General features: G+C 44.4%; 1 protein-coding gene across 36 annotated transcripts in view; it reads right to left on the minus strand.

Moving 5' to 3' along the window:
• Positions 1 to 26580, minus strand: part of EXD3 (exonuclease 3'-5' domain containing 3) — a 295827-nt gene that overhangs the window by 171334 nt on the left and 97913 nt on the right. For 31 of the 36 annotated variants that reach the window (XR_008579990.1, XR_008579989.1, XM_054848353.1 and 28 more), the window contains 7 exons: positions 25557 to 25727; positions 24130 to 24297; positions 13785 to 13838; positions 13075 to 13214; positions 12061 to 12161; positions 4084 to 4157; positions 1281 to 1319 (listed from right to left, as the gene is read on the minus strand). Coding sequence is in view for 34 of the 36 variants with exons in the window: in XM_054848353.1 (XP_054704328.1) it covers positions 1281 to 1319; positions 4084 to 4157; positions 12061 to 12161; positions 13075 to 13214; positions 13785 to 13838; positions 24130 to 24297; positions 25557 to 25727 (747 nt within the window). In the remaining 2 variants the exon portion in view is untranslated. The remainder of the gene's footprint in view (positions 1 to 1280; positions 1320 to 4083; positions 4158 to 12060; positions 12162 to 13074; positions 13215 to 13784; positions 13839 to 24129; positions 24298 to 25556; positions 25728 to 26580) is intronic. The other 5 variants (XM_054848355.1, XM_054848354.1, XM_054848350.1 and 2 more) reach the window with 1 other exon arrangement.

The raw sequence follows: 26580 nt of genomic DNA on the forward strand, positions 1-26580 counted from the left end.
AAGTTGTGACAAAGATGTCTGTCTGCTACAGTTTCATGGCTGATCTCATCTCAGGTCTTGATCCAGCAAGGCATCAGCCCTTGGGCTGGCCTTCAAGCTTGTGAGAATCAAAGGGAACCCTGAAAAGTTCTTTCACTGGATAAGATCACTGAGATCAAGAGGCAAAGACCCCTTCCTTTCCTCAGAGTCCAGCCTCTCCATGGGCATGATAAACTGCACACAGAAGTTGAATATTCACCACTGAAAACACTCGGTAGGTTTAAGAGTTGCCATGAAGCACTGCTGGGCATTTTATCAATGACCTCTGTCTTAAAAAACACATCCTCATGTCTTCTGAATTGTTCTTTTTCCTGCTGACCCATGAACGAGAGAAGAAACATTTCATGTTTAAAATTCAGTCATTTTGCTGGTGTGTACAGACAGTGCCCAAGATCCCAAACACATGAGATCATCAGTCATCAGACTGGCCTGTTAGCGCTCAGGGGCCCACACTGAGCGTTCAGACAGGTTTTCAAAGGAAGCCTCGAGCTGATGGTCAGAAATCCTCAGCGGCTGCAGAATTCAAACTGAGAGGAGTTACAGAAAAGGAGCAAAGAGTCACCACAAGGTTGCAATTCCATAGGGATATCATGGACACATAAATATTCACTAATGGTTTGTCACCATATAATTTCTTGATATTTCATTGTCATGTATGCATTTATTGTAGTATCAGGCCAAAACATGGTTGCCTGAACTCACCTGTTTATACACCAAGAAGAAAAATACTGCTCTCCTTCTTCCTGTGCTATTAAAACTACGTGTGTCCTACAGCACAAGATGTAGAAGTCACAATATCTAACAGTCACCTAATAAACCTGTTGAAAATTATCAGAGTGGAGCACACAGAGGGAATCTAACACTTCCCAACTTACTCACACATCTTGGCGAGTGCCTGAAGAGAACTCTCTGTTCCCCCCTCCTTGTAATTAAAGAATATAAATATTTGTAGTGTTCACTTACAAATAAGAGCATGAAAGCAAAAGAATGTACTTTATAATCTTACCTACATGCTCCAGCGAAACTAGAGCATTTTTAAAGACATAACAGGGATTAAAATATACATTTTCTTCCTTGCTCTTCCCTGCATTTACAATTTTGCTATATACTTAGAAAGTTATGAGAAAGGGCAAAATTGTAATAATAGGACTACAATATCCAGAGCTGGATATTGTCAACATCTTAAAATCATTGCCAAGCAAATAACCCTGAGAAAATGGGAGAGGGAAATCCATACTCACCTGAACGTGATCTGTCCAGTTCTCCTGAGTCATGGTTTTCTGAAAAGACAAAATTACTTCTGAGCCGTCTTAGAAAAAGGGAGAATGCTACATAGAGTGAGCTGAAATTTAACACGCCATCTTACACACTGGCATCAGCCGTGATTGAGGAATGCATTCTGGAGCACTCGAGAAACCTCTGCTTCTCATATGTCACCAGCCGGGGGCATGGCAGAAAAACACAGCTTAGATGAAGTCATTCAGACAACTGTTAAACTACAGCACATAAGAGAAAAAAATGCATATGCAAAGTGCACAGACACGGCAGGCCCTTACCCGGCAGTAGCCTGAACTCTCGTTATTACCCAGAGCTGGGTCCTGGGCTCATTTGCAGAAAACCAATCACCTCAATAACACTCTGCGAAGTGCAGCAGCATTTCCGAACGCCTCAAAGCTCAGATGGCGTTCTTGCCATGACAGAGACATCGCTGAACAAAGCTGAAGCAGGCCATGGTCTGGTGGAACGCATGGACCTTTGCAGCTGCCTTTGCCTCAGATGCACAGTGTGCCCCCGGACTGTTCACCCCACCAGCCAGCCCAGCGGAGAGCCATCCCCCCAGGCTCCAGCACGGGAAGCGATCTCAGGGATTATCTGCAAGGCTGAGCCTTCAGGATACAAAAATACAAACTTTTCTCACTAGCCAAGTCATGCAAAATCCTCTGGAATCATGAGGTCTGGGAAAGGAAACTGATAAGTTAATATCCCCATTCCGATGTAGTTCAGAGCCAACCTTGGGGGGAAAGGCGGGATGGGCCCTGCTCTCTGCTCTGCCAAGAACACAGGCTGCAGGACACTGCTCAGCCCCCCAGCCTCACCCCCGCTTCTGGCAGTGAGTACTAGTGCCACTTGTATGGAAAGGTACAAGAGCAAACAGGGAGTAAGAACCTCAGAGAAAACATCTTTGAGATATACAAGCATGTAATTTAAATACTAGTGAGATAAAGGAGCCATTTAACCAGACCTCATACACAGCTGAGAATGGTAAAGAGAGAACACCAAAGAGCTCTCGGAAGAAGGGACTGTGTCCAGAAGCAGCTGCCAAGTGTACCTTAATGGAAGTAACTGGCCAGCTTGGAAACTTTAAATCAAGCAAATACTCCAAAACAAAGGAAATGGAAGGCCAGAGAAAGCAGAACACCAGATCGTGAATCCACTCTGCTCTGCTAAATAAGTACTCCTGGATAAATGCTTTCTACACTCTCAGTGCAGATGACCAAGCTCTCTAGAATGATGTCATCCAACATTAAAGCTTTGAGATGCAGGACATTGAAATGCTTGATCCTTCCCCGGTCTTCTGTCAGTGCATCTGGCAGCAGCAAAGGCGGATCGGAGCCTTCACTGATGGAACAGGAGGTCTTGGAAGCAGAACCGGCTGTGCCAGAATGGAGTCATCAGATCACCACCGCCCAGCCCCATCTTTGCGTTCAACATACTGGGGGTGGAGGATCGGAAAAAACACGTGCATCTGCCTTCTTCTGTCAGAGCATCAAACAAATCCTCTTTTGAACAAAGGAACAGGCACTTGTGGAGGAGGTGTCTCATTTTCTGAAAACTGGCTCTCTGAAAACTGGATCAATAGTACTGTAGGAACATCTGAACAACCTGCTGGGCTCTGTTAAAACTGTTAAAACACCCTCTTGTATCTACAAGGAGAAAGTCTTCTATGAACTGCAGATGAAACACCACTCCATGTTTGGCAAATACAACTTGATAACTCAAAATTCAAGAAATGGAAACATTTCACTGATACTCAGTCTCTTGTGGTCCTTGTCCTTCACAGTCCAACTGATACACCAGGATACAATGACTGCAAGCTGTTTTTTCCAGAAGAGGCAGAACAAAAACTTACTCTCAGCTGGTATGATCTGTCTCCAGGCAGAGGATAATGATGAGTGCCAGACCATCAAGAGAAGCACCAAATCTGCCCTGCTAAGAAGAGGAATGTGCTCCCCCATGCAGTGTGCTCAAGAGCATCCAAAGGGCAGTGACTTGGGAGGAGAAACCATGGTCAAGTCGTTCTGCAGACAGCCAACTCCAAGCTGCCTCCTAGAAACCTGCTCCTTAAAAGAACTAATGGCATCTTCTTATTTTTACAAGCCCTCAGTGCCAGGACAAGTACCAGTGTATTTGGAAAGGGAATTTGGGGGCTGGACAAAAGTAAAGTTAGTTCAAAGAGTGGTCCAGGAACTGAAAGTACTACCATTTTGCTCAGCAGTAACAAGGTTGTTCGCACAAAAAAGCTGCTGTGGCAGGTTAGGGCCATACCTATCACAGCCAGGCCACAAGGACCAAAGCAAAGTGCCTACAAAGAACCCAGCAACGTGGAATGCCTAAAACCTAGTGTTCTTAAAAAACCCCACAAACACACAACCCCCCCAAAAACCCAAAATACCAAAAAACTCTTTAGCCAGTATGCTCCTGTTTATTTGAGATGGCTGAGAGAAACTGAACGTAGGGAGAGCATACCCTGACATACCTACATGCGTCTCAGAACAGCGCTGTGGATGCTGAGGTGAACAAGCATGAACAGCTCTGAGCAACCGTGACACCCAATCATTAGAATATGAATGGACACACAAACTATTCACTCACAGAAAAAGCAGGTCCAATGGTACATCAAATGCATTTATACACAATAATAATCACAACGAAAACTTGCTCATATACTATCACTACATTTCAATCATACCAATGATGTTATTCAAAATGCAAAATAAACAAAAAGCCCCATTCACGCCCATGCCACACAACACAGAACCGTACCTCAACAAATCGCTTGTAAAAGAGATAATTCAGAGTTCTCAAGTGCCGCTGATTTGTGACGTTAGGGCAGAGAGCTGAAAGAAGGAAAAAGACATTTAAGTATACAACATAGCTGAACTTCCTTGAAGTGTTACTGTCTAGACATTACATTTTTCCTTCCCCAATTTCAAACTCGGTATGTGGAAGGCAGGATGCCATCACACTTGGAACAATGACGGACAGACACACACATTGTCAGCTTATCTAAACTATAGACTGTTATTTACACTTTCAACCATGATTAGCAATGCTAATCCTCGGTTCTGATATCTCTGGTTCTACCACCCTCGAATGATAAGATCCACTTGCTGGTTCAATATCCTTCACAGTCAATGACTTCACACCTTTAATTAGGCAGCATCCTCATACAGGCACCACCTCCAGTCTCTAGAGGCTGCATTCTTTTTGATTTAATTGGAACCTGTGCTGTTAATTCATTGAAGCAGTTTTGAACATGTTACTCAGGGTGTAAACTTGTGGCTAAAGTTTATCCAATAAAATATATATCCATGAAAGAGACTCCATATCCACACAAAGAGGGAAGTGACTATTGTTTTGCTGAGCTAGCAAGCAACAGTTATTATTTTTATTACTGCCATCTTCATTAGATATGCCTCATTACAACTGCAAAAACCAAGATCTTCACATAGCACCTTGTTTTGAAATCCAGCGCAAAGACAGATAAACACAGAAGATAAAATGCATTAACTACGATTAGCATACATACGTATCTGTCAGTTCTTGCTAGATGCTGGTATGCATGTACAGGGAAAGATTTAACCAAAGCCTTCATTGGGGTTTCAGTGGCTAAAACCATCTCACTGGCAGTTGGAAGGAGCAGGACCAGCAGTAAAACAGTCACAAAAAACAGTAAAGTGAAAATTCTCTGCAGCCTCCACTGAATTAGCGTACAGCGGGAGAAACTACTGTTACCGACTCAAAGGGCCTCGGAGCTTAGCACTCTCCGTGCCCCACACGTGGCACGCCCCAGGATTAAAGACGGAGAGAATGAAGAAAGATCTCTGCATACCAGACCCTGGAATCAGAGGGATATGAATGGATGTACCACTGGTTACTGCAGCTTCTTGGTCTCTTGAAGCATCACTTCATAACTTGGACATATCCGTCTCAAACAGCAATGTTTAAAGCTGTTATTTTTAAGTTAATCTTCCACAGTGTGACAACATATCCTTGTCCTCAAAGGATCTGAGGAAATTATTGCCATTATCCCGCAGGATATTATCCCAATAAATATGATGATCTTTCCTCCAGATATCCAATATCCAATATCTGGAGGAAAGATCATCAGCTCATGGAAAGCAACACTCTTTAAAAAAGGTAAGATCAACATAAAAATTAATAATATCACCACCTAATATAAAGATTTAAAACACTTCAGAAAGAAAGCCCACATGACTGCTCTAGGTCACCAAAAAGATCTATTTAATACTTTTTTCTTGGAGCTTCTAGAGGAAATACCCAAAGCATAGGACTTGGCAGAACTCAGGGATTTTAAGTGCCCAGCTATCTGTGCGGAAAGTAGGACAGAGGAACCCTGATGGACTGGAACATTTTTGAAGACAGTAGTGACATTTTCTATTCTGATGGAGTAAAGGAACTGAATTTGAATCCAGATTTCTATATTTTATTACAAAAAACAGAAGGACTATTCGAAAACATGAGGATGAACGGTAACTTGGTAAGAGAAATAAAGAAAGGAAGAGTTCAAAGCTCTAAGGAAAGGAAGAACAGCAAAATAAAAAACAACAAAATGGACTTCAATAAACTCAGAGAACTGGCAGGTGATATTTCATGTGAAAATAATTTATAAGGGGGAAAGGAGTTAAGAAGAGCTGGCAATGGAAAAAACGGAAGCGAAGTAAGAGACTTAACTGCTGAATCAGAAGCTTTTACTGATCTCAAACACAAGAAGGAAGTTAAAAGAATGTGGAAAATGGATCACACACATACAAAAGAACAGCACAAACACAGAAAATCAGAAAGCTCAAAGTAAAATGTGAGATGCATCTACAAAAAGCCATAAAGGCAAGAGAAATTCCATATAGCCTTTTGGAGGACAAAACCAACCAAAACCCAACAAAAATCTAATGGCAAGGCTAGAGAAGAACTGGCATAGGTTGTGTAGGAGATGGTCAACTTTCCACCTTGGAGGTCTTTAAGAATCGGTTCCACATTCCACGTACGTCAGACATAACTGAAGGAGCTCCTTTGGCGTCAGGGCAGGAGGCTGACGCAGTGGAACTGCAGAGCCTTTGCCAGACCTTTTCCCTGCGATTTCATGACCATGTACACCTTATATTTGAAGAAATCAAAGTGCAGAGCAACTTACTCAAGGTCAGACACCTAGCTGAGAGAACAGGAGTCTGAACTCACGTCTCCTGGGCCAAAACCAATGTTCTGTTGGTTGGAGCAAAAGATGATGTCCTAAGTTTTTCAGAATAGGCACCATTCTTCTGTTCAGTGTTTGTACAATGGGGTTTTGGGATCATGACCGGGTTGCGGAGCACTAGTGGAATACAAATGGTGTAATACTATGAAAGCATCTCTTTGGGCATGTGTTTACTCTTAACCTGGCAGTTGCACCACAACAGTGCTTCATCTGAACTACAGTTCATATCTGGGACTGACTCAGAAGAAAAAATTCCAGCCTGCTCTTGGCTGTTAGCAGAGAGTTAATGACTATTAGCAACACAGAGGAAGTAAAAATGAAATCTATTTGTCACACAGGGTATGAAACCCACAATACACACTTATTTCACTCGTGTAACATCGGTAAGATGTGTCTACTGGGGACATGGTGCAATAGATTTTTAGGTGTGGTGCGTGGCTACCACGCCTGAGTGACATGCGATGCCTCCTGAGCCGGGATGTGGACCCAATCCTCTCTTTACGCTGCCCTGAGAGCTTGACTTCCATTCACAATGAGACTCCTTCACCCTGTCCTGGCAGAACAGAAGGTCCCAGACAAAGCATACTTTGTTTGGGGACAAAGTAAAGGAGCCTTTTTAAAACAAAATCAGGGTACCTGAAATGCTAGAGGCTTTTACCCTGGTATTGCTCAGGATTGCCGGGAAATCTGATGAGAAGCGAGCCGTGCATTAGTCTCTCAGTGTATTATAAGATTAGTCCCTAAGTGTGAATTAGTGGAGGGTAGGGCCGACTCAAGAAAACCTCTTTTTGTTGTAGCCTCAAAGATGCATGAGTGTCTCTCATAAAATGCTCTGTGCCACTACAGACCAGAGTCAGCGGTCCTCAGAAAGGAAGGTGAAACAGCAGAAGCCCCAGATTACCCCCAGACCCCCGAGCTAACTGCTAGCTTTGCTGCCCGGGCACTGGCTGACTGGAGGAAGAACAGAGAGCATAGCACAAGGGGTTTGGTCTACACCAAAAGGAAAAAATGGTCTGGTGTGGTCTTTAGACACGTGTTTGGGTATAATGAATTCATGCTCAGAACTGCAAGACTGGTGTCAGCTTTTCCAACAAAAAGCTTGGAGCTGCTGGCCAGCTTGTCTTGATCTAAAGCAGATCATATCCTACTGCCTGTATGCCAGTAGACAAAAACGTAGCTGAGAAGGTAATGGCCCCGGAAAGGACCCTGGTGTGTTCAATCCTTCTCCTTCAGCACCTTGGCTCTGCAGCCATGGCAGCCTCAGGAATGGATGGCTCCCATCTGCTGACGTCTAAGCCGAGAGGTTCTTCTCAATCACAGTGCTACGTAGAGATATGCCAGTATTTAACACGAGAGCCAAAAAACTCTGAAGGAAAATCACTATGAAGTAGGGGGAAACAACCCTTGTAAAGCAAGTGTAAAGGAAAGGAATAACCACCTGCTCTGTTTTAACGAGGAAAAGGTAAAAACATTTGAAATTTCCTCCTTCCGAAGGTGAGTTAGGACAGTCCCTCTGTCCCTCTAACACAGCACCTTTCGAAAGTGCCTAGTGTGGAGTCCCAGCGCCTGGCGAGTGCCCGGGATGTGCTGCAGCCCTGCTGAGGGCTGGGGACCGCTGACCCACCCGAGTCCAGCCCGCGCCTGCCCTCTGCTGCCACAACACGAGTGGAGCGGTGATGCTCCACCTCCCACGGCATCCTGGAGCTTCCTAAGGAACGTTCACACCAGACTGAAATTAAAGCTTAAACCAAAAGGATAACTTGGTGGTCAAGAGAAACATTTCTCTCAGTTTATGCTAAAAAAGAACTTTTTAAAGACTATGGTAAAAACACGCTTATAGAATTCAAAACTTGTGGTGCTGAGCTCATTTATTACCAACTGTTAACTGTGATAACTTAACTGTGCATTCGATCGCCATCTCTCATCTGCATTATTAAGGCCCAATATATGAGGACAGCTATGCCTTTCACAGTGGTATCATTTCTACCTCAAACCCAATGACTTTTCAATGAAAACCGCTGCTGAACTCTGTGGTGTGCTGGCTGCGCAAATGCATAAGAGAAAATAGACTCAGCCATTTCAAACCCAGGTAGGGTCTGTTCCTTCACCTCTGAGAACTGTTTTGACTGAAACTTGTGTTTGTAAATCTAAGTCAATCTCACAGGGTCTCCAAAGAGCATTAAGTAATTAGCCTACAAAAGCTACAGGCTCATTAAACCAGAGCATACTGACCCATGTGTGAGAAAAGACTCTATAAAACTCAATTTCCTCAATCACGTACCATTTCTGCTCAACTTCTTCCTTCCCCAATAAAGCTAATCAAATGGAATCCACACACAGTTTATTGGGACACCTTTGGGACTTGGCAGAAAATCTTCCCCTTATCATGCACTGTTCTGTGTGTTAACAGGAATACTGGGATACAGTTCAGAAAAAGAAGAGGTGGACTAATCTAAGATGATGGCTTTTTTTCCCCCCTGAGGTTCCAGTTCTTTTCTGTATTGGGCAAACTCCTATCTGGCTCTGAAATTTAAGACTGGCAGTTCCAAGGAGTGTTTCAAATCTCAATGGCTGATCAACACCTACGTTTTGCTTAGCAGTCAGTGAAATTTACTGTGAGTGGAAAAGGGTGAGCTCGGGTAGTGAAATACGAAAGTAGATTTGGAACAGCAAGAACTGAATCACATACGAGTTTGCCTTCTCATACCAAGAAACCCTGTCCTCCTCCAGCCTTTCTCACCGAAAGCCACTTCCCTCTTCTGCTGCTGCTCTCAGCCTCTTTCAGTGAGTAGGAGTCATGAGTGAAGAGGAGATAGAAAGCAGCAGAAGACTGCGGCATCGAACAAGCCCACAGTCGGGTTAGGTAACAAGAAGTGTGAATCTTACTTCACTGCTAGCTTTTGGTGGAGCTGCTCAGAACAAGAGAACTGAGGGGGTTTTAACCTGTACATTTTACCTAGCCTGCTTCTTTTTTACAGAAACAACACTCTTTCCTCAGTCAGATTTACTTCCACTAAAGAATGGAGAAAGAACACCCAGAAACTCAGAGAGGTGGGAAGAAAAGGAAAACCATGTTATTCTAGATGCCACCATTTCCCAACGCAGTTCAAGGAGGACCACCACTAAGGCAGAAACTCCTCTGTAGGTGTTCCTCTCCTTCCAAAGCATTTCAAAGGAGACTAAGACAGCCGCAGTTTAGCAAAGTGTGAAATCCTACTGTGAATTACATATGATATTATGTAAAAAATAAACACCTGCTTTCATATATGGGACTACCAGTCTCATCCAACACTGGTTTCATCTGCCTCAAATCTGGCATCTTGTCTAAATCAGTAGCCCACATCCCCTCTCACATCAACAAAGGTGGACAGCCCTCTCTAGCCAGTGACACATGCTGTAGACACTGCAGGTGCTGCAGTTTGCATGGGATAAATCCCTCTCTGGAAGCACTGGCAGGAATGGGATCTGTATCTACCTCAAGGAACCTCATCACTAGCGAATGTTGTGGAGGACCAGCAAGAATTGGCCATTATTATGGGCCCGTGCGAACCACATGAAGTTCAACAAGGCCAAGTGTAAGGTCCTGCACGTGGGTCAGCGCAATCCCAAGCACGACTATAGGCTGGGGAATGGATTGGAAGCAGCCCCGAGGAGAACGACTTGCGGGTATTGATTGATGAGAAGCTCAACATGAGCCGGCAGTGTGCGCTTGCAGCCCAGAAAGCCAACCGTGTCCTGGGCTGCATCAAAAGAAGTGTGACCAGCAGGTCGAGGGAGGTGATCCTGCCCCTCTGCTCCGCTCTTGTGAGACCCCACCTGCAGTACTGCGTCCAGCTCGGGGGACCCCAGTACAGGAGAGACATGGAGCTGTTGGGGAGAGTCCAGAGGAGGCCACGAAGCTGATCAGAGGGCTGGAGCACCTCTGCTATGAGGACAGGCTGAGAGAGTTGGGATTGTTCAGCCTGGAGAAAAGGCGGCTCCGGGGAGATCTAATTGCGGCTTACCAGTACCTGAAGGGGCCTACAGGAAAGATGGTGAGGGACTGTTTATCAGGGAGTGTAGTGACAGGACAAGGGGGAATGGGTTTAAGTTGAAGGAGGGTCGATTTAGATTAGATGTTAGAAAGAAATTCTTTACTGTTAGAGTGGTGAGGCCCTGGCACAGGTTGCCCAGAGAGGCTGTGGAGGCCCCATCCCTGGCAGTGTTTAAGGCCAGGTTGGATGAGGCTTTGGGCAATGTGGTCTAGTGGAGGGTGTCCCTGCCCGCAGCAGGGGGGTTGGAACGAGATGATCTTTAAGGTCCCTTCCAACCCAAACCATTCTATGATTCTATGATTATCGGCAGCTACAACCCCTGGGACACCATCACCAGGCACACTACCAGCCCACAGAGAGCACCTGAGATCAACAGCTACATGCTCCTCTCCTAATTTTTTTTTTTTAATTTCTCAGGATTTTGCATGTGAACAGTCACATCATTTCACCTCTACTGTTAATCTCATACCCTTGGTGGATCTTTCATAAGGAAAGGGGAACAACTCAATTTTCTTTACAGATCATAAATGACAATAGAGCCTACCAAATGACCAACCTTGTAAATGAGGAAAAATTACTGAAGACTAGTAAACTCCTGGGAAGGTTTTAGATTTTAAATAAGTCACCCCTCATATGTCTCAGGTTTCACACCAAGGTGCTAAGTTTAATTATATTTACTTATCCTCCAACGAGGGTTTGTAAGGATTATCTTATTAACTTTTGAACACCAGTCTAAAGATGTGAAGATTAATATGCAATATAGTGCTGCTGCCAGGTGTAATAAGCCCACAATTTGTGGTTAGAAAACACTTTTCAGTCCAAGAAAAGAGAATTGCATATCTTGAGCTGATGATGGAAAGCTTTGCAGGGCCAAACCTAACGGTGCACCTAAAGGTGTCTGATGCAAGGTTCCAAAGAGAAGGAAAGAAGATCAACAGTCCCTGCTAACAACCAAAGTAGATTTTGTTGGGTAATGGGTAGTGAAGCAGATCCATTCAGTGATGTAAAATGTGTAACTTCTCTCGGAAGGCTGCATGAGCCTTAAAACTCCCTACCACCAATCCTAGTTTATGCAAAGAATACAAAGGGCTGTGAGTCTCCAGCTTCCCAAGGGTTATCTCTTCCCAGCTGACAGACCCATAACTCAGAAAACAGATCCCCAGATGAATAATGACTTGCCTCTTATGTGAGTGGAATGGAGTCATAACTCAAAGCTGACCATCATGTGTTTATGTAGAGCCATTCTGGGGTCAAGATTTATTTCATATCATGGAAGAAGCAGTCTATTAGTCACAAGCACTTAATTCTTCGACAGCACAAAGTGATAATTCCCATAACTTACCAGCTTTGTTTTTCAATATCATTAATTAAACCCTGAAACTCCCCACGATAAATTACAGCAGAGATTCCTTGCTGAACGTGGAAGAAGACAAATTGACTTCATCTGTTCTTTATTGGTGAGATAACTCCACAACATGTTGCAGTATCACATACCTGGATCTACGTTAAATCGGTCTAGGAGTCTGAAGATCAGCTTGCTTAGCGTTTTGCGGTTAAATTTATCTGGTTTGTACCTGGACAGGCCTTGATATTGGCTGTAAGCAAATAAACAAAATCAGAAACAGAAAACCCTCTAGTGGAGGGTGTCCCTGCCCGCAGCAGGGGGGTTGGAACTAGATGATCTTTGAGGTCCCTTCCAACCCAAACCATTCTATGATTCTATGATCTGTGGAATCACCTGAAGTATGTTTCCCAAATAGGAGATATTTAACAGTGGCGGTATTAGGGTTTGCTAGGTGTGGGTAAGAACAGTTCCCTACCTTTCCTGAGTTACAGCAACAAGCCAACAATACAACCACACAAATTTCCCAGCCTATGACTGAAGCAAGGCCAGAGGCTTATTTTAAAGAAAGAGAAATGAACAATTCCCTCTTGTCTTCTTTCAGAACTAAGACTGCAACTATTGCATCTACACTGTGAGTTTGACTGTCCTGTTGGCTTTGTGACTGACAGGAGCTATTCTAGTGAGAGGCAATTTATAAATTAAAACACACATGACTATTTCACGAGCACATGAAGGTTAACCACTTGCATCTCTTGTTTTTCTGCCACTTCATCACAGTATTATCTTCCTGCAAAACCTGTACAACTGATACTGAAACTCACCCTTGTCTGCAGCAAAGCACGAGAGTCTGATTGCTACAACCCGCTGGAGGAAGCTTTGATATTGTTATATTGCTAAGATCTACTGCACAGGTTTCATTCTGCACTCCTGTCTCCTGGCAGGAACTGAGCAGCTGTCAATGGGAATGGTATCTCTGTCTCACGGGCTGGGGTGTTTGAGAAAATTCTGGCACAGACACCAGAATTTCCCCTTTCTCAGCTGAAAAGTAAATATATTGCACTCCATCACGGTGAGAAATGATCTTAGATAGACAACCAGAGAACCTTCTGTCTTTTGACAGCAAGTTGGCCCCAGCTGTTTAGAAAGTCAACAAGTGTTTCTACCTTGTGACGTCCCTGATGTTAAAACCAGGTTCACACCACGTGTCCAGGATCTGCAAGAGCTTGCTCTGGAGCTCAGGATATTCCCCCACATAATCTTCCACCAAGTTAGTTTTATCTTGGAGCAGCAGTGGCACACACATCTAGGAGAAGAGATCACATTTAAAGCCCTGTGCCCTGCCTTGGTCACCGTGTTTGCAGCCCGAGCGCTGTGGCTCGCAGGAGGCACGGAAGAGGCCCATGACACTGCAGGCTGGAACTGCCCGGGCTGTGCCATTCCCTGCTGCTCAGACACGGCGAGCAAGTCACAAACCATGCTTAATCAGCCAGGGCTGCCTAAAGGAGCGATGTGACATTTTTGACACAAATATTAGCCAACACATGACATTTTCAAGACAAATATTAGCAAAGCTTCGAAATAGCAAAAGCACTAAACTCCATCATAGCGATAACCATTTGTCAAGGACACAGCCAGAATTTTTTGTAAGTGGCTGCAGCTAGAAAAACAGTCCAGTAAGCTGTAATGGGCTCTAACAAAATACACTCTGCTGCTTCCCTAGATGTCAAGGTACATCAGCAATGCAGCAGTTACTTCTTGGGAACAAAGTAAAGCCTCCAGTGAAAGGCAGCACAACTCGGAGGGCCTTGATGGATCCCCTGCCGAACAAAAGGTGGACCTGATGACAGAGAAGCCTGCAGAGGAAATGACTCACCTTCTCCACATCTTGATCTGGCTGTAATTTTAGTTTAATACTCAGTATGGCTGCCTAGAAAATACAAAGAAAGTTGTGTATTTAGGAGAAGAACACCGCAGTGGATAAAAGGGCATTATTCCAAAGCAAAGTATATATGCTATTATACACATTTTTAATGTGTTAATTATTTCTGTTAAATTTTCAAGTACAACCATATAAACATTTGGTCACATACACTCCGCTTAGAAATGTATAAGAGCACCCCAGGCAGAGTTGCATATTCTGAGCAGTAGTGTAGCCCGGAGCAAAAATTAAAGATCAAGTTGTCTGGCAGAAAGAGAGAGAGAAAGTAAAGTCCTTGGACGAAATCAGGTAAGATGGGTATTTTCTATCAATATAATTGTAAAAACCACCTGACTCACCACACCTTTCTGAGTCAACTTTGTCCATCTTGCTGTGCCTTTTAAAATTTTGTAAAACGGTTATATTTTGTGAAAGCAACTCAAGATTTAAAAGACTCCAAAATCAAGAGGTCTCAGTTTTTGTAATTTCTGCGTAGCTCCGCAGCCCTGAAGGTGCTAAGGCTCACCGCAGTCAGAAGGCCGTAAGAACTGTATTTTTCCCTTTTGTGGTATCTACAAATCTTTGATAAGCCGAGACCTGCCACGTTCACAGATTAACTCCGAATCAGTATCTTCTGCGGATGAGGAAACTCTGCTGTAGCGAACTGCGGGAACTCAGGCTGCGAGTTCAGCCACCATCTATCCTGTCCCAGCTCGGTGATTACAGAAATGTATTACGATCTAACTGTGCATTGCTTGGGAGGCATACAAACTAATTAGGATTTCAACCAATTAATAGTGTCTAATTTCTGTAGTGTGTGAGAATACTTGGATCTCAAATACAGAATAAGCATATAATGCCTTTCTTTAATACAGTGTATTGTTCCATTAAAAAGAGTAATAAGAGCAAGGAGCCTTTGAGCGCATTTATGTGTTAGTACTGACCTAACTGCGAACTGGGTAACAAGGATGTTTTACATGATGTGTCCTTCTAAGTACTTTGCAAAGTTAGGCTGTATTTTCCAAAACGGTTACAAACAGCGTTTGAAAACAGGACACCTCTGCCCCCACCGCAGCATGCGTTTAACGCTAAGCAACAGCGGGACTGAGTACGTAATCAGCTGAGTTCACAGATGCTTATTTATTCAGATGAGGATAAAACAAGTATGTTCGGGCTTGGAGGAAAAGCTCTTGCCTTCAAAAGGTGTCTCTGTGATCTGTGATTGGTTTTGCTTTGAGAGAAAGACCACGAAAATGATGGATTTGTTTGTCGAAAGAGTTGCATATTAGAACTGTGTTATTTGTTGTAAACAAATGCAATACAGTAAAAAAACATGCTTCCCCCCCAAGCAAACGCAGATTTATGTTACACTTCACCTGCGTGAAACCATTAACCAGAAGAACAACTGAAGTGGGGCAGGAGCCCAGCTGGAAATGCATTTTCTGTGACCCCTCCTAGCATTCCAGTGACTCCTCCACTTAGCTCCACTCTGGCAGCACGTGTTCTGCAGAGCCAGCCATGCCACACAGACAAAACCTAACTGCTCAGCCGAGCACTGCTCACCGCTGCTGTCATGGATTCCATTACCTTCCAGGAAATTCGTGCGTGTATTTCACCCACGGCATCAACGACCGAGTGTACAAAAGCAGACAACCAACACACACCATCTGAGTTCAATCTTACTGTTCAGAAAGAGCAGTGATACCCAGTTATCAGGGGGAAAACATTTTTTTTTCTGTTTTGGTTTTGGGGGTTTTGAGGTGTTTTTGTGGGGGAGTTGTTTGTTTTTATAACTACAAAATGAACACCGTGTCACTGACAGTCCAGGCTCCATCCCCAAAAGAGAAAACAGAAGATCTTTAAGTGATAAAAGCAGGAACTAATATTAACGCAGTGGCTGTACGCTACGAGCCAGATACTGAACAGAGCAGCACATTACCATTTCTCAGCCCAGCTAAATCTTCAACCAAATCTCTCTCTTACTCCAGACTTTATAACTATTCCACATGTTCAGAGGTGAATATGCTGCTCTGCTCCACAAGCACCAAGTACCGTTTCTCTCAAATTATCAGATTAACATCACAAGTTGAAGCTGAGTAATTATTCTCAACTTCTATACAAGTTGAAGGTTTCTGCTTCTGTTTTGGACCTGAAGAAGGGGTTTGGGTCTTCAAAGCTTTGGCAGCTGGCTTTATTTTCCTCTCAGCTATCTCAGTTTGCTGCATGAAAAAAAAAAGAAAAGACTCGCAACTCTTAAAATCTTGTTTCACCATTTGATCTCATTAGTACCTTTAATTAAACAAGTAATCTGTTAGTTTTAACATGCAAGCATACAATGGTTTCCCTAATAGCTTTTTAATGTTCACATGCATGTTCAGATTAACCTAATTGCAGAACTGTTATCTAAATGGCATGGGTTGATCTCCATCTCTATTAACCGTACAGGTGACTTAATCAGATGAACGTGTGCCGTGTCAGGTTTGGTTTTCCTCTTTTACTGGATGTACCTTCTACCCTGTACCAAAGGGTGTAGAGCAACAAATATTCCTTCAGCCAAGCAAGGAGAGATATCGCTTTCCAACCCAGCTGCAGCAGAACCAGCTCACACCACCACGCTGCAGGTCATAGAATCACAGAATCCCAGCCTGGTTTGGGTTGGAAGGGACCTCACAGCCCACCCAGTCCCACCCCTGCCATGGGCAGGGACACCCTCCACTAGCCCAGCTTGCCCAAAGCCCCATCCAACCTGGCCTTGAACACTGCCAGGGAGCCAGGGGCAGCCACAGCTTCTCTGGGCAACCTGTGCCAGGGCCTCAGCACCCTCACAGGGAAGGATTTCTGCCTCACATCTCATCTCCATCTCCCCTCCTGCAGCTTCAGGCCATTCCCCTTGGCCTGTCACTCCCTGCCCTTGTCACCAGCCCCTCTTCAGCTTTCCTGGAGCCCCTTCAGGGACTGGAAGGGGCTCTAAGGTCTCCCCGCAGCCTTCTCTTCTCCGGGCTGAACAACCCCAACTCTCTCAGCCTGTCTCCATAGCAGAGGTGCTCCAGCCCTCTGACCGTCTCTGTGGCCTCCTCTGGACTTGCTCCAACAGCTCCATGTCCTTCTTGTGCTGGGGACCCCCGAGCTGGACGCAGTACTGCAGGGGGGTCTCACCAGAATGGAGCAGAGGGGCAGAATCCCCTCCCTCGACCTGCTGGTCACGCTGCTGGGGATGCAGCCCAGGACACGGTTGGCTTTCTGGGCTGCGAGCACACATTGCTGGGTCATGCTGAGCTTCTCGTCCCGCAGCACCCCCAAGTCCTTCTTCTCAGGGCTGCTCTCAATACATTCTCTGCCCAGCCTGGAGTTATGCCTGGGATTGCCCCGACCCATGTGCAGGACCTCGCATTTGGCCTTGCTGAACTTCATGGCAGGATGGATCCTGCCATCAACACTCACTCCCTTCAAGCAAATTACACGAGCTGGTTTTTAACATCAGCTAACATAGGTGATGGAGCAGTCAGACAAATTGCACTGCTGGCAGAACCTTCCCGCAGTGGGGAACAACACCCTCAGCAGCAGGGCAGGAGCCCTGTCTGTGCACAAAGCTAAATGTGGAAGGAGATGATGACCTGGGTCCTACAAAACAACCAGGCTGGATTGCAGGGTGTAGTTACACGGGCTGGCTGGCTGAATAGTAAGGACAACTGAGATAAAATCAGCACGTTTACAATAGGAATAATAAGAGAAGAGATATGAGTAACTGTAATAAAGATGAAAGTGTTTGGCAGCTGTGTCTGTGGTCTCGACTTAGAGCTATTTTAAGATTTTGTTTTGTTATTATCATGTTTTGAATTGTTTCACTCCACAAACAAGTTTTCTGTAAAACGACCCTATTTTTAAGTCTGTTTATAGATGATAAGATCTCCAGAAAAGCAACACCTCATTCGCAGACTCATTTTCTAGTCAGAAAACAAACACTTTAATTAGGCAGAGAGCATGCAGTAACTGAAATGGTGAGAAACCCCCTCCCCACCCAAGAACAGGCATTTCCCCCTGTGCAGTGCTGCACTCTCCAACCTGTGCTGGAAGACCAGCCAGGGGAGCTGGAAGCGAGCAATTACAGAAATCCAGCTGCAGATCCTCAGAGCCAGACCCTGGATTGGCAGGGCAACGAAAACCCCAAGCAGCAGATCCATGCCCCGCTTCCCCGGCTGATCAATGGGAGCAAAAATCCTACTACGGGGCAGGAAGATGGAAAAGCCCTGGTCACCAGGGGCTACTCACCTTCCAACTATAAAGAGAACATGTTCTAGCCCTGACTGGTGGTACAAGTAGCCTTTTCACAAAAATACATTTCATGCATAGAGAGTTTCCAGCATGTAATCCAATAACAACAAATAATTAGCACTATTAGTGTTATTGCCATACATGCAATTGTTTAATTTACACTACAACCCTCCTGCCTCAGGTCATAACAGAAATACGGGAAAGGCTGGTCCCTCTCTTGCCTTGCATCCCCCAAGCATGTACAGGACACGTACACGATGAAGCCACTGCTTAGTACAGGAGAAGAGGTGATGGCCCATTGCCTGAGTCAAATCCCAGCAACGTTTGTGAATCTCGTTGTCCTTGGGGAGCTTTGGGTCATTCTTTGATTTAATTATGGTGAAAGCAAAAATCATATTTGAACATTTTGTAATGGTTTTGTTTCCCAAGGATAAACACCTAAAAATATAGCAAAGGTGGGCTGGATGAGGATGGGGAAGAACTCAAAGCTGGGCAAAACTACATTAAATTATGTCTGAAATGCGTGTAGGTGCACTGACCATAGGATAGGGGAAGTTACCCAAACTTGACGTGTTCAGGCCCAGCCACAAGCACCAGACCACTCTTCTAGTCATGCGATTGCAAAAACAAGAGTATGGGAAAATGGGGAGTGTTTTGAAGTGAACACACAAACCCACAGCACCCTGCACCAATACCTGATCCTCTCTACTTGTTTTGAATGCAATTGGCTCTGTCTCATCTAAAAATGACTACTCTTTCCATATACAGTACGAAGTGCAGGAAGCCACACAAGATCTTATCTGCAAGGGCATGTGCACTTGGGTGGTGTCTACACTGACAATTTAGGCAATTTTCCCACGGTGGGGTTAGCATCAGAGGAATAACCTTTTGCTAGTAGCTATGCTTGGAGTGATGATGCAGGACAGACACAAATGGTTTCTGATGACTCCTGCATTACTTAGCTGTGCTGCAAGCAAGTTGGGACAACACAAAGGTAAATATGCCTGTGCCTGACTTAGGGTAGTATTTCTGAAGCAATGGTGACCGAATTTCTGAAAACCCATAGAATAGACCACACAACAGAACGAGACTTTGCAGAGGAGGATCCAACGTCAAGTCTAAGAAAATCACAGCCTGGATACATAATAATGGTAGAAATAATTGAGTAAAAGTCACACCACATATTAATCATTGGGAACATCTGTTTTGTGTTTTGGAATCACTCATTTCAAACTTGTGGCTAATCAGGTTAGATGTTTAATTACTTCCTGCTTAAAGAGCATACAATATACACAGCTGTCTTCAGGAAGATCTTCAGAAACAAGAAAAGCACGAGATTTCCCAGGTCCACTTTCAAGACAGCATGAACATATTTTGTAAGGAGTGAGACCATCAAAATGAAGTAGTGACAGGTTACTCATATCTAAAGAATTTGAGATAGAGGGAGAGAAGTAAAAGTCAAGGTTGGAATATGCGTGTGCCCAGGTGAAGGGAAGAGGGAAATGAAACAAACACTTGGGTGATTTGTCTTCCTCAGGTCACCCACAGCAGTTTTAAACCTGGTTTAACTGGTCCGTGGATGAGGATCCTCTAGAGCACTGCCCAAGTCTCCTGTGCACACCGGCCTCCCACCTTCACCAGAGCCAGGCTAGATCTGCAGCACCTCCACATCTCTTCTCCAAGAGCTCACTTGCTTGACGAGAGCCCAGGAATGCTGGCACTAGGAGCAGAATACCACCATCCGAATCGTTATTTCCCAGCAACACGCAAGCTCCTTCCCAACCACTTCACCAGACAGATGCCCAGAGCAGAGGCAGCTCCAGAAGACATGGTGTTTGGGAGTAGGCAGCACAGCGGTCCATGATGGCCCACAGGTTGGCTACGTCTGTTCTGGAGTGGCATGAATCTAGCAGGTGACATGCCACTAAAGCTGTCTTTTGGCAGTAGGTTAAGTTAGTAGGAAAAAAGGGTTGAGACTGACGCCATCATCTTTACATGACAAACATGCCATGTTATGTTTTCCTTGGTTTACTTATCGATTATTATTTTTACTTTAAAAGAAACAAGGAAATTCAAATGCACACACTTTAAATATAGTAAGAGGTGAACAAGCCTTTCTAATTAAGGTGGTGAAGTAGTATCAGAGATGTTTTCACTGTCCTGAGAACAGCTCAAAAAAGTCAGAGTGAAGGAATCCAAAATGTGACAATCCATTAATGTGCTCAATCAATCTTAACGCTGATCTGTATCGACAGATTTGCAAAAATACACCATGTGTACTCAAGCACCACCTATGAAGTATGACCACAAACAGTAACATCCCTGAATCGGTGTTCGAAACATGGCTACATTGAAAATTGACAGTCATGTTAGTGATTGAACTACACATTTCTACACTTTAGCATATTTGTATTCATTTAAGTTTAACTCCTCGGTCAACCATCCTTTCCACCGAATGATCAAATTACTTCTGTAGTAGTACGTATTGCTGACAAAAAATTTGAATTCTGTGTCTATGGAGCTTTTTCTCTGGGTACTCAAATTTATTTTATGACAAATTTTAACAACTGAATTTTAATACATAATCCACATTATCTTAATTGAAAGAGCAAACATTAACTGGATGCAACATCCAGACTCAACCTTCGTTATTTGTAGAAAATTAATGGATGAAATATTAGTAGGAAAAATATACTCTGCTTTTGAAAACAGAGAAATCTGGATAGACGACAACCAAAAACGCTGTTAAAAATTAAATACTCCCTGTCCCACTAATAGCTTAATCCAATATTCTTGTTTAAGAACCAAACTGGTGAAGAGGAGAAAAATGCTGCTAGTCACCGATACAGAGGAGTTGGAGTGGGAGCTCTCTCAGGCCCAAGAATATTTCTGGTTGTCAAAGGCTAAAAAGATTATTTATTGTTTCCTTCCTAAACCCAGCTCCACTGCCACCTGTTCAGAATTTACTATAAAGCTGTTAAACACGACGAGAACTTTGATGCTGACTGTGAAAACAAGTTTCACTGTATCTGACCCGAGCAGCACTCACTACTGATCCAGAAGCAAAGGAATTTGATTTTTTTTTTCTTTAAGCACAGCTATCTTTTTACCTTTATAAGCTGTTTAAAAAAATGTAAATAAAATAACTCAGTGGACAATAGAGGGCATTCATCCCATAGAAAGACAGCCGCCACCCTTAGACATGAAATATCGCAGCACATTAAGTCATGAGACCCCGCTAATCAAAGCTGACAGGGCCCTGAATGTGATTTCTGCTGAGACTTAGCGATATCATGGGGCACTGAAGCATGCACAGCCTGCCAGACTGCCCCTGTTCATGCGACAATGGCTTTTATTCCCGAAAGGGGCCTGCGAGTGACAAGAGTCCCCTTTGTCTTTGGGCTCCCGCATTCGCGGTGCAAGAGAGGTTCATTCAACCAGCCCCAGACACTCTTTGAAAGGCTGAAGTGTAACACAAGATGACCATGAAACACTAGCTTGCCTTCTGCCTACCCCTCATTCTTCTCCGGCACAGCCTGGCCCATTCAGGGCCTCTCACAGACTCGCTCGCGCTGCATTACCCCCGGTCTACTGAATCCCTGCATTGTCCCGGCCTCTCCAGCAGCCATCGCCCTTCCCACAGAGCTGTCCTGGCAGCGCGGCTGGGCTCGGCACGGCCCAGGACAGCCTGAGTTGAGGGCAGCATGGAGCTGTGGCTCCGGTGAGCTTCTGTGAAGGGGACAAAGCCACCATGTTTCACCTGAAGCTACCTCAGCGGGAATGTTAAACCCTTCTGTCTCTTTGCGCCACGCAGGCCACGAGGAGCCGACCCGGGAGCTCCTTGCGCGGCTCCAGGGCTCCCCACAAGGCCCCACACCGCCATACTCCTCTGGCAGCTGCAAACGCCATTCACAAAAGAACGGCTAAAGACCCCAAAGAGGCCAGACGCCTCAAAACCCCACTTACATACCCTGCTTTTTCCTTTAACTCTCATTCTATCAGCTTGTTTTCCTGCATCGTGGGAGCACTAGTGCCATCCGCTGGCCAGCGCTCCCATCAGGTGCCTCCTCCGCACGGCCGCTCTTCTACGCTGCTAAATCAGAATAAAGTTACCTCCACCCGTGCCACCTCACCAAGCCCACCACTGCCTGTCCACAGCCGGCGGTTTTCCGGCTCCCCAGGACGCCTGCAGCCTGTTCCGCACCTCACCGCCAACTCCCGGCTGCTGCGATTCACAAACTGGTTCAGCTTTTGACCAGCTCTACTAAAACAAGGCATACAGGGGAGGCCAGATGTCCTTCAGAAACAAATAACCGCCATGGCCGTCCCCAGGATCTCGTTTTCTGAAGAGATTTGTCTCAAAAACCTCTGTGGGGGCAAGGAGCCTTAACCCACAGGCAGAGCCAGGCACCTCCATGGTTCGCACTCCACAGTAGGAAATACATCAAAACAGGCAAAGGGAATAATGTGCTCTAGAATAAATGCCTGGCGTCTTACTGTAAACACGGCAAGAAAATAAAGAATGACAGGAAGGATTTATAAAGATTTCTGTCCTTTCAGGTGAGAGACAGAAGAGACAAAAATCCTACACGTGAATCTGCTTTGCTGCCCTGTCTGAAAGACAGGGAAGAGGAGGATGAGCCGACACGCCACAGCCCACTGCAAGTGCTCAGAGCCATCATTCCAGGTTTTTTGGGGTTAGTTGCTGTGAACTTAGGTATGATCAGGTCCCAAGGGGAATAAAACATTTCCTGTTATTCTTGAAGATAATTCTATTCACCCTTCTGGCAACAAAACAAAACTAGAAGAAAGTTATGGCTGAGGGTAAGCAACAGTTGAGGTTTCCTGTTCTTCACACTGGGAATGACTAGTAAATGAGCTTTTCTGTGGAAGAAAGAACAGAAAAACAATTCCACCAAAAAACATTTAGAGCTTTCCAAAACCAGATCTAGAAAGAACTGCATTTCTAATGACAACAATAAATATCTTTGGAGCCATGAACTTAAAAATCACACTTGAATATAGTCAAATACTACATTTCTGTTAGGATTTTCAAACAATTGCGGTCAGAAACTTCTTAAGCAAAAGAGTACGTTTCAGGCAGCTACCTGTGACCTTCTAATCAAATACGAAATATCCTTGTTTCAGTTTTCAAAGAAATCAACAAGAATGGAATTCCACGATCTCACTTGGGAATTAGGCTTTACTGAAGAATAGGATTTAAATAGGATTTTTAAAATGCTGTTTGATTTTTTTCTGTTGTTAAACAAGATCAAGCTGTTCTATACCATCAAAGTGAACCTTTGAGAAAAACAAACCTATGGTTTTTACCTTTTTAAAAAAAAAAAAAAAGAAAAAGCATTAACAGTATTGCAGTCTGCTCATGAGAACGCTCGCAAGGCTCCCAAGACATCATGGTGATGCCAGAGATGCTGCGAGTACTCCAAACCACAGGGTGAAACACCAAATTCTGGGTTTGGTGAACGCCTGCCAGCGTCAGCCACTCAAACTCAAATACACGAGTAGTAACACATTTTGAATATGAGCCTCAATGGTAAAGAGGTTTCGAAACTCTTCAAACTGAGAACCCTTTGGTTAGGGTAATCACGTGAGAACAGAGAGATTTTCCAAGCCCTCCTCGCTGCGGGCGGATTGGAGATAGCACAGCAGGTCTATGACCAACTACTAAAATCCCTTCTTTTCTCGCCAAGGACAAGGAAAACAAAAAAGGACACAACCATCCTCTTAAATTCTCCAAATTAAACCCTATTAACCTATTACTTTCAAAGGTCAAAAAAGGGGTGGAGGAAGGATTCACTGGCATTCTGTACTCGGTCATTAGAAAAAATGAGGTTGAACACAGCCTACTCATGTACACGGGAAGACCACGCTAAGCTCTACCATTCACAGCATGCAGCTGCTGCGATGAAACGGAATTCACATTGAAATGCATCCAAAAAAAGGACACAGACATTACCAGAGAACCAGAGAGCTGGGTAGGTAAATTTATTTGAAAGACATGACCCACCTCTTTGTAATCGCCCTTGTGATAAAGATGACTGACATGTCCAAGCAAATAGTTCCGGTCTGCTGTATGGAGCTGGTAAATGCTAATCAGAGGGTCAAGAAGATTAGCTGGGCACTGGGCTAGTATTCTGAGTACACGGGCCTGCAGCTTCTTCAGCTTGATGCCAGACTGAAAAAAAAAAAAAAAAATCAAACACAGATTTAGTAAAGATGGCTACAATTCAACGGCAGTTGAAAATGCAGCTTGTTTAAACAGTGGAATAAGCCAATGCCTTGGGAAGGGATTCTCCAATTTCCCCACGGAGTCTGCAAGCAGAAATCAGAACAATATGATACACATTTTTTTCACAGCATCCAATTTAAAAACATTAAATGTTTGCGGGATAATTCTGGAAGAGGCATATGGCCTTGTGCAAAAGTAAAATATGAAACTGGAAAAATGCCCTCTTTTACTAACACAGCTATTTAGAAATTCTCCCCTCTAGTTCCCAGCAGAAAATCTTTGAATCCAACAACTCCCCTCAAGGGAGATCTCACCTATCACCTATCAGGCATGAGAATTCAATTCTCATTGCCAGGCTTGCTCCTGGGTGCAAGAAGGGCAGGAAAAGCAAAAGCATTGTCAAAAGATGCAGAGATACAAGTATTAATCCTTGTGTTCCTACACAATCGTTCTCTTACAACAGGAATTTCAGTGCCAGTAGCACTTTGCTGCACTTTGCAGATACTGTGATGGCAGAGCTGAACATCTAAAAAGAGCCATTTGGAAAAATGGGAAATGAAACAACACAAATATAAAAGTGTCTTGTAGTTCAGAGACAAAGCATACAAAAAAAGAGAAAATCTCAGTAGGTCAGAATATATGAAGGCAGAAGGAATGGTAAACATTAGGACGTATAATCTGATGACCCAATGTTACAAAGCTAATCATTCAGCTGCTGAAAAGTCAGACTGTTACCATTTTCTGCATTCCCCATGATAAAAGCTCCCCACCATATGGCAGGAGTTAAGCAATCGTACAGTAACTGGCTTCTATTTGCAGAACTGGAAGAATATGCAGAGTAGATTTCTGCAACTGGTTTGATCCTGACAGCGGGGATGTGAGTTCCAGCGGGAGAGCCTCCAGCCCGGCAAAGGCTGCAGGATCAACGCTTGATCAAAATAGTTTGATCTGGAAAGATGGAAATCCCAGCTTGGAACGGGAAACAGAGCTCCCGCATCACAGTTTCTAATATGATTTCATTTTCAGGCCAGTGTACAACAGACAACATCTCAGTATGAACTTCGCACCTCGTCACACCGTGTTTGTGCAAGACTACAGAGAAGAAGCTGGACAGTGGAATAAAGTGACACTGGGGACAATTGAGGGACATGAAAATCAATCGCCCTCTCCTTTCTCCCAGCTCTCTTGCTCTCTCTTTTTCTAACCTGTTGAACAGCAGGATGCTCTTTTATCCAAAGCTGCAACTCAGTGGTGATGCAATACCCGAGGGAATGCCCCTTCCCCTTCCAATCTCCGCTGCTCTCCAGCATGTCCAGGAGTCCGGCCAATGGGTCCTCCAGTCCCGCAAAGCCCCGCCTGATTTCTTCCTTGAGCTGCTGAGATACAAGACCACATTGTCATGTACAAAAAGATTAGTGAATCCTCCCTTCCCCCAGCTGAACACAAAGCTTTATTTTTTTTAATTTAATCTATTCAGAGAGGTAACTGTTGCTATTCAGCCACCATCCGCGCCTCCAGTGACTTTTCATGTCATTACAGATTCCTTCATGGCTCACTGAACCTCAAACCCAATGGGAAAGCAGCAATTGTCCACACTAATTATCCCATAAAGACAGAGAAGTTGTTCTGTGGGGCAGACAAAGGGGCTTGGGATTTGGGGGAGGGGGAGCAAAGAAGTGAGCTGGAGAGAGGGGTGTTATTAGGAAAATGGCAATATTGAAGGTAGATAGCCGGGCTCAAAAACCTGCTCATCTTCTAACAGACCTCCAAGTAATGAAGCAAATAAACCCCTCGTCCCCATTCTTCCACCACAAATTTTCATATTTGACCTTATACCCGCTTCAGCCATGATGGCATAATGCTCCTCACCCTAACAGGAATACCTGGGTGTATCAACACAGTTTGGATTTTACACACACGATTAAAAAGAAAGAAATATCAGAGTTCACACTCTGTGGGATTGCCATCCTGCAAATCCATGCTCCCTTCCTCCAAGCCCACCTGAGCAGGGTATTTTCTGTCAGCCACCTCGTCTGCTGCACGTCAGGCGCTGCACACCTCCGCAAGTCTAATGGCCGTTTGGAGGGGCTCGGAACATGGGAAAACTCCATGCCATAAATCTTAGGAATCCCAGGGTGATGTGTTTAGAAATGTGAAGGAATTGGACACTCACTTTGTGAATGTTAATAGGCTACTTACTACCCATCTGGTAGAAGTGATAAATTAGCA

Source organism: Grus americana, chromosome 20 (assembly GCF_028858705.1).
Source record: "Grus americana isolate bGruAme1 chromosome 20, bGruAme1.mat, whole genome shotgun sequence".
Taxonomy (NCBI): Eukaryota; Metazoa; Chordata; class Aves; order Gruiformes; family Gruidae; genus Grus; species Grus americana.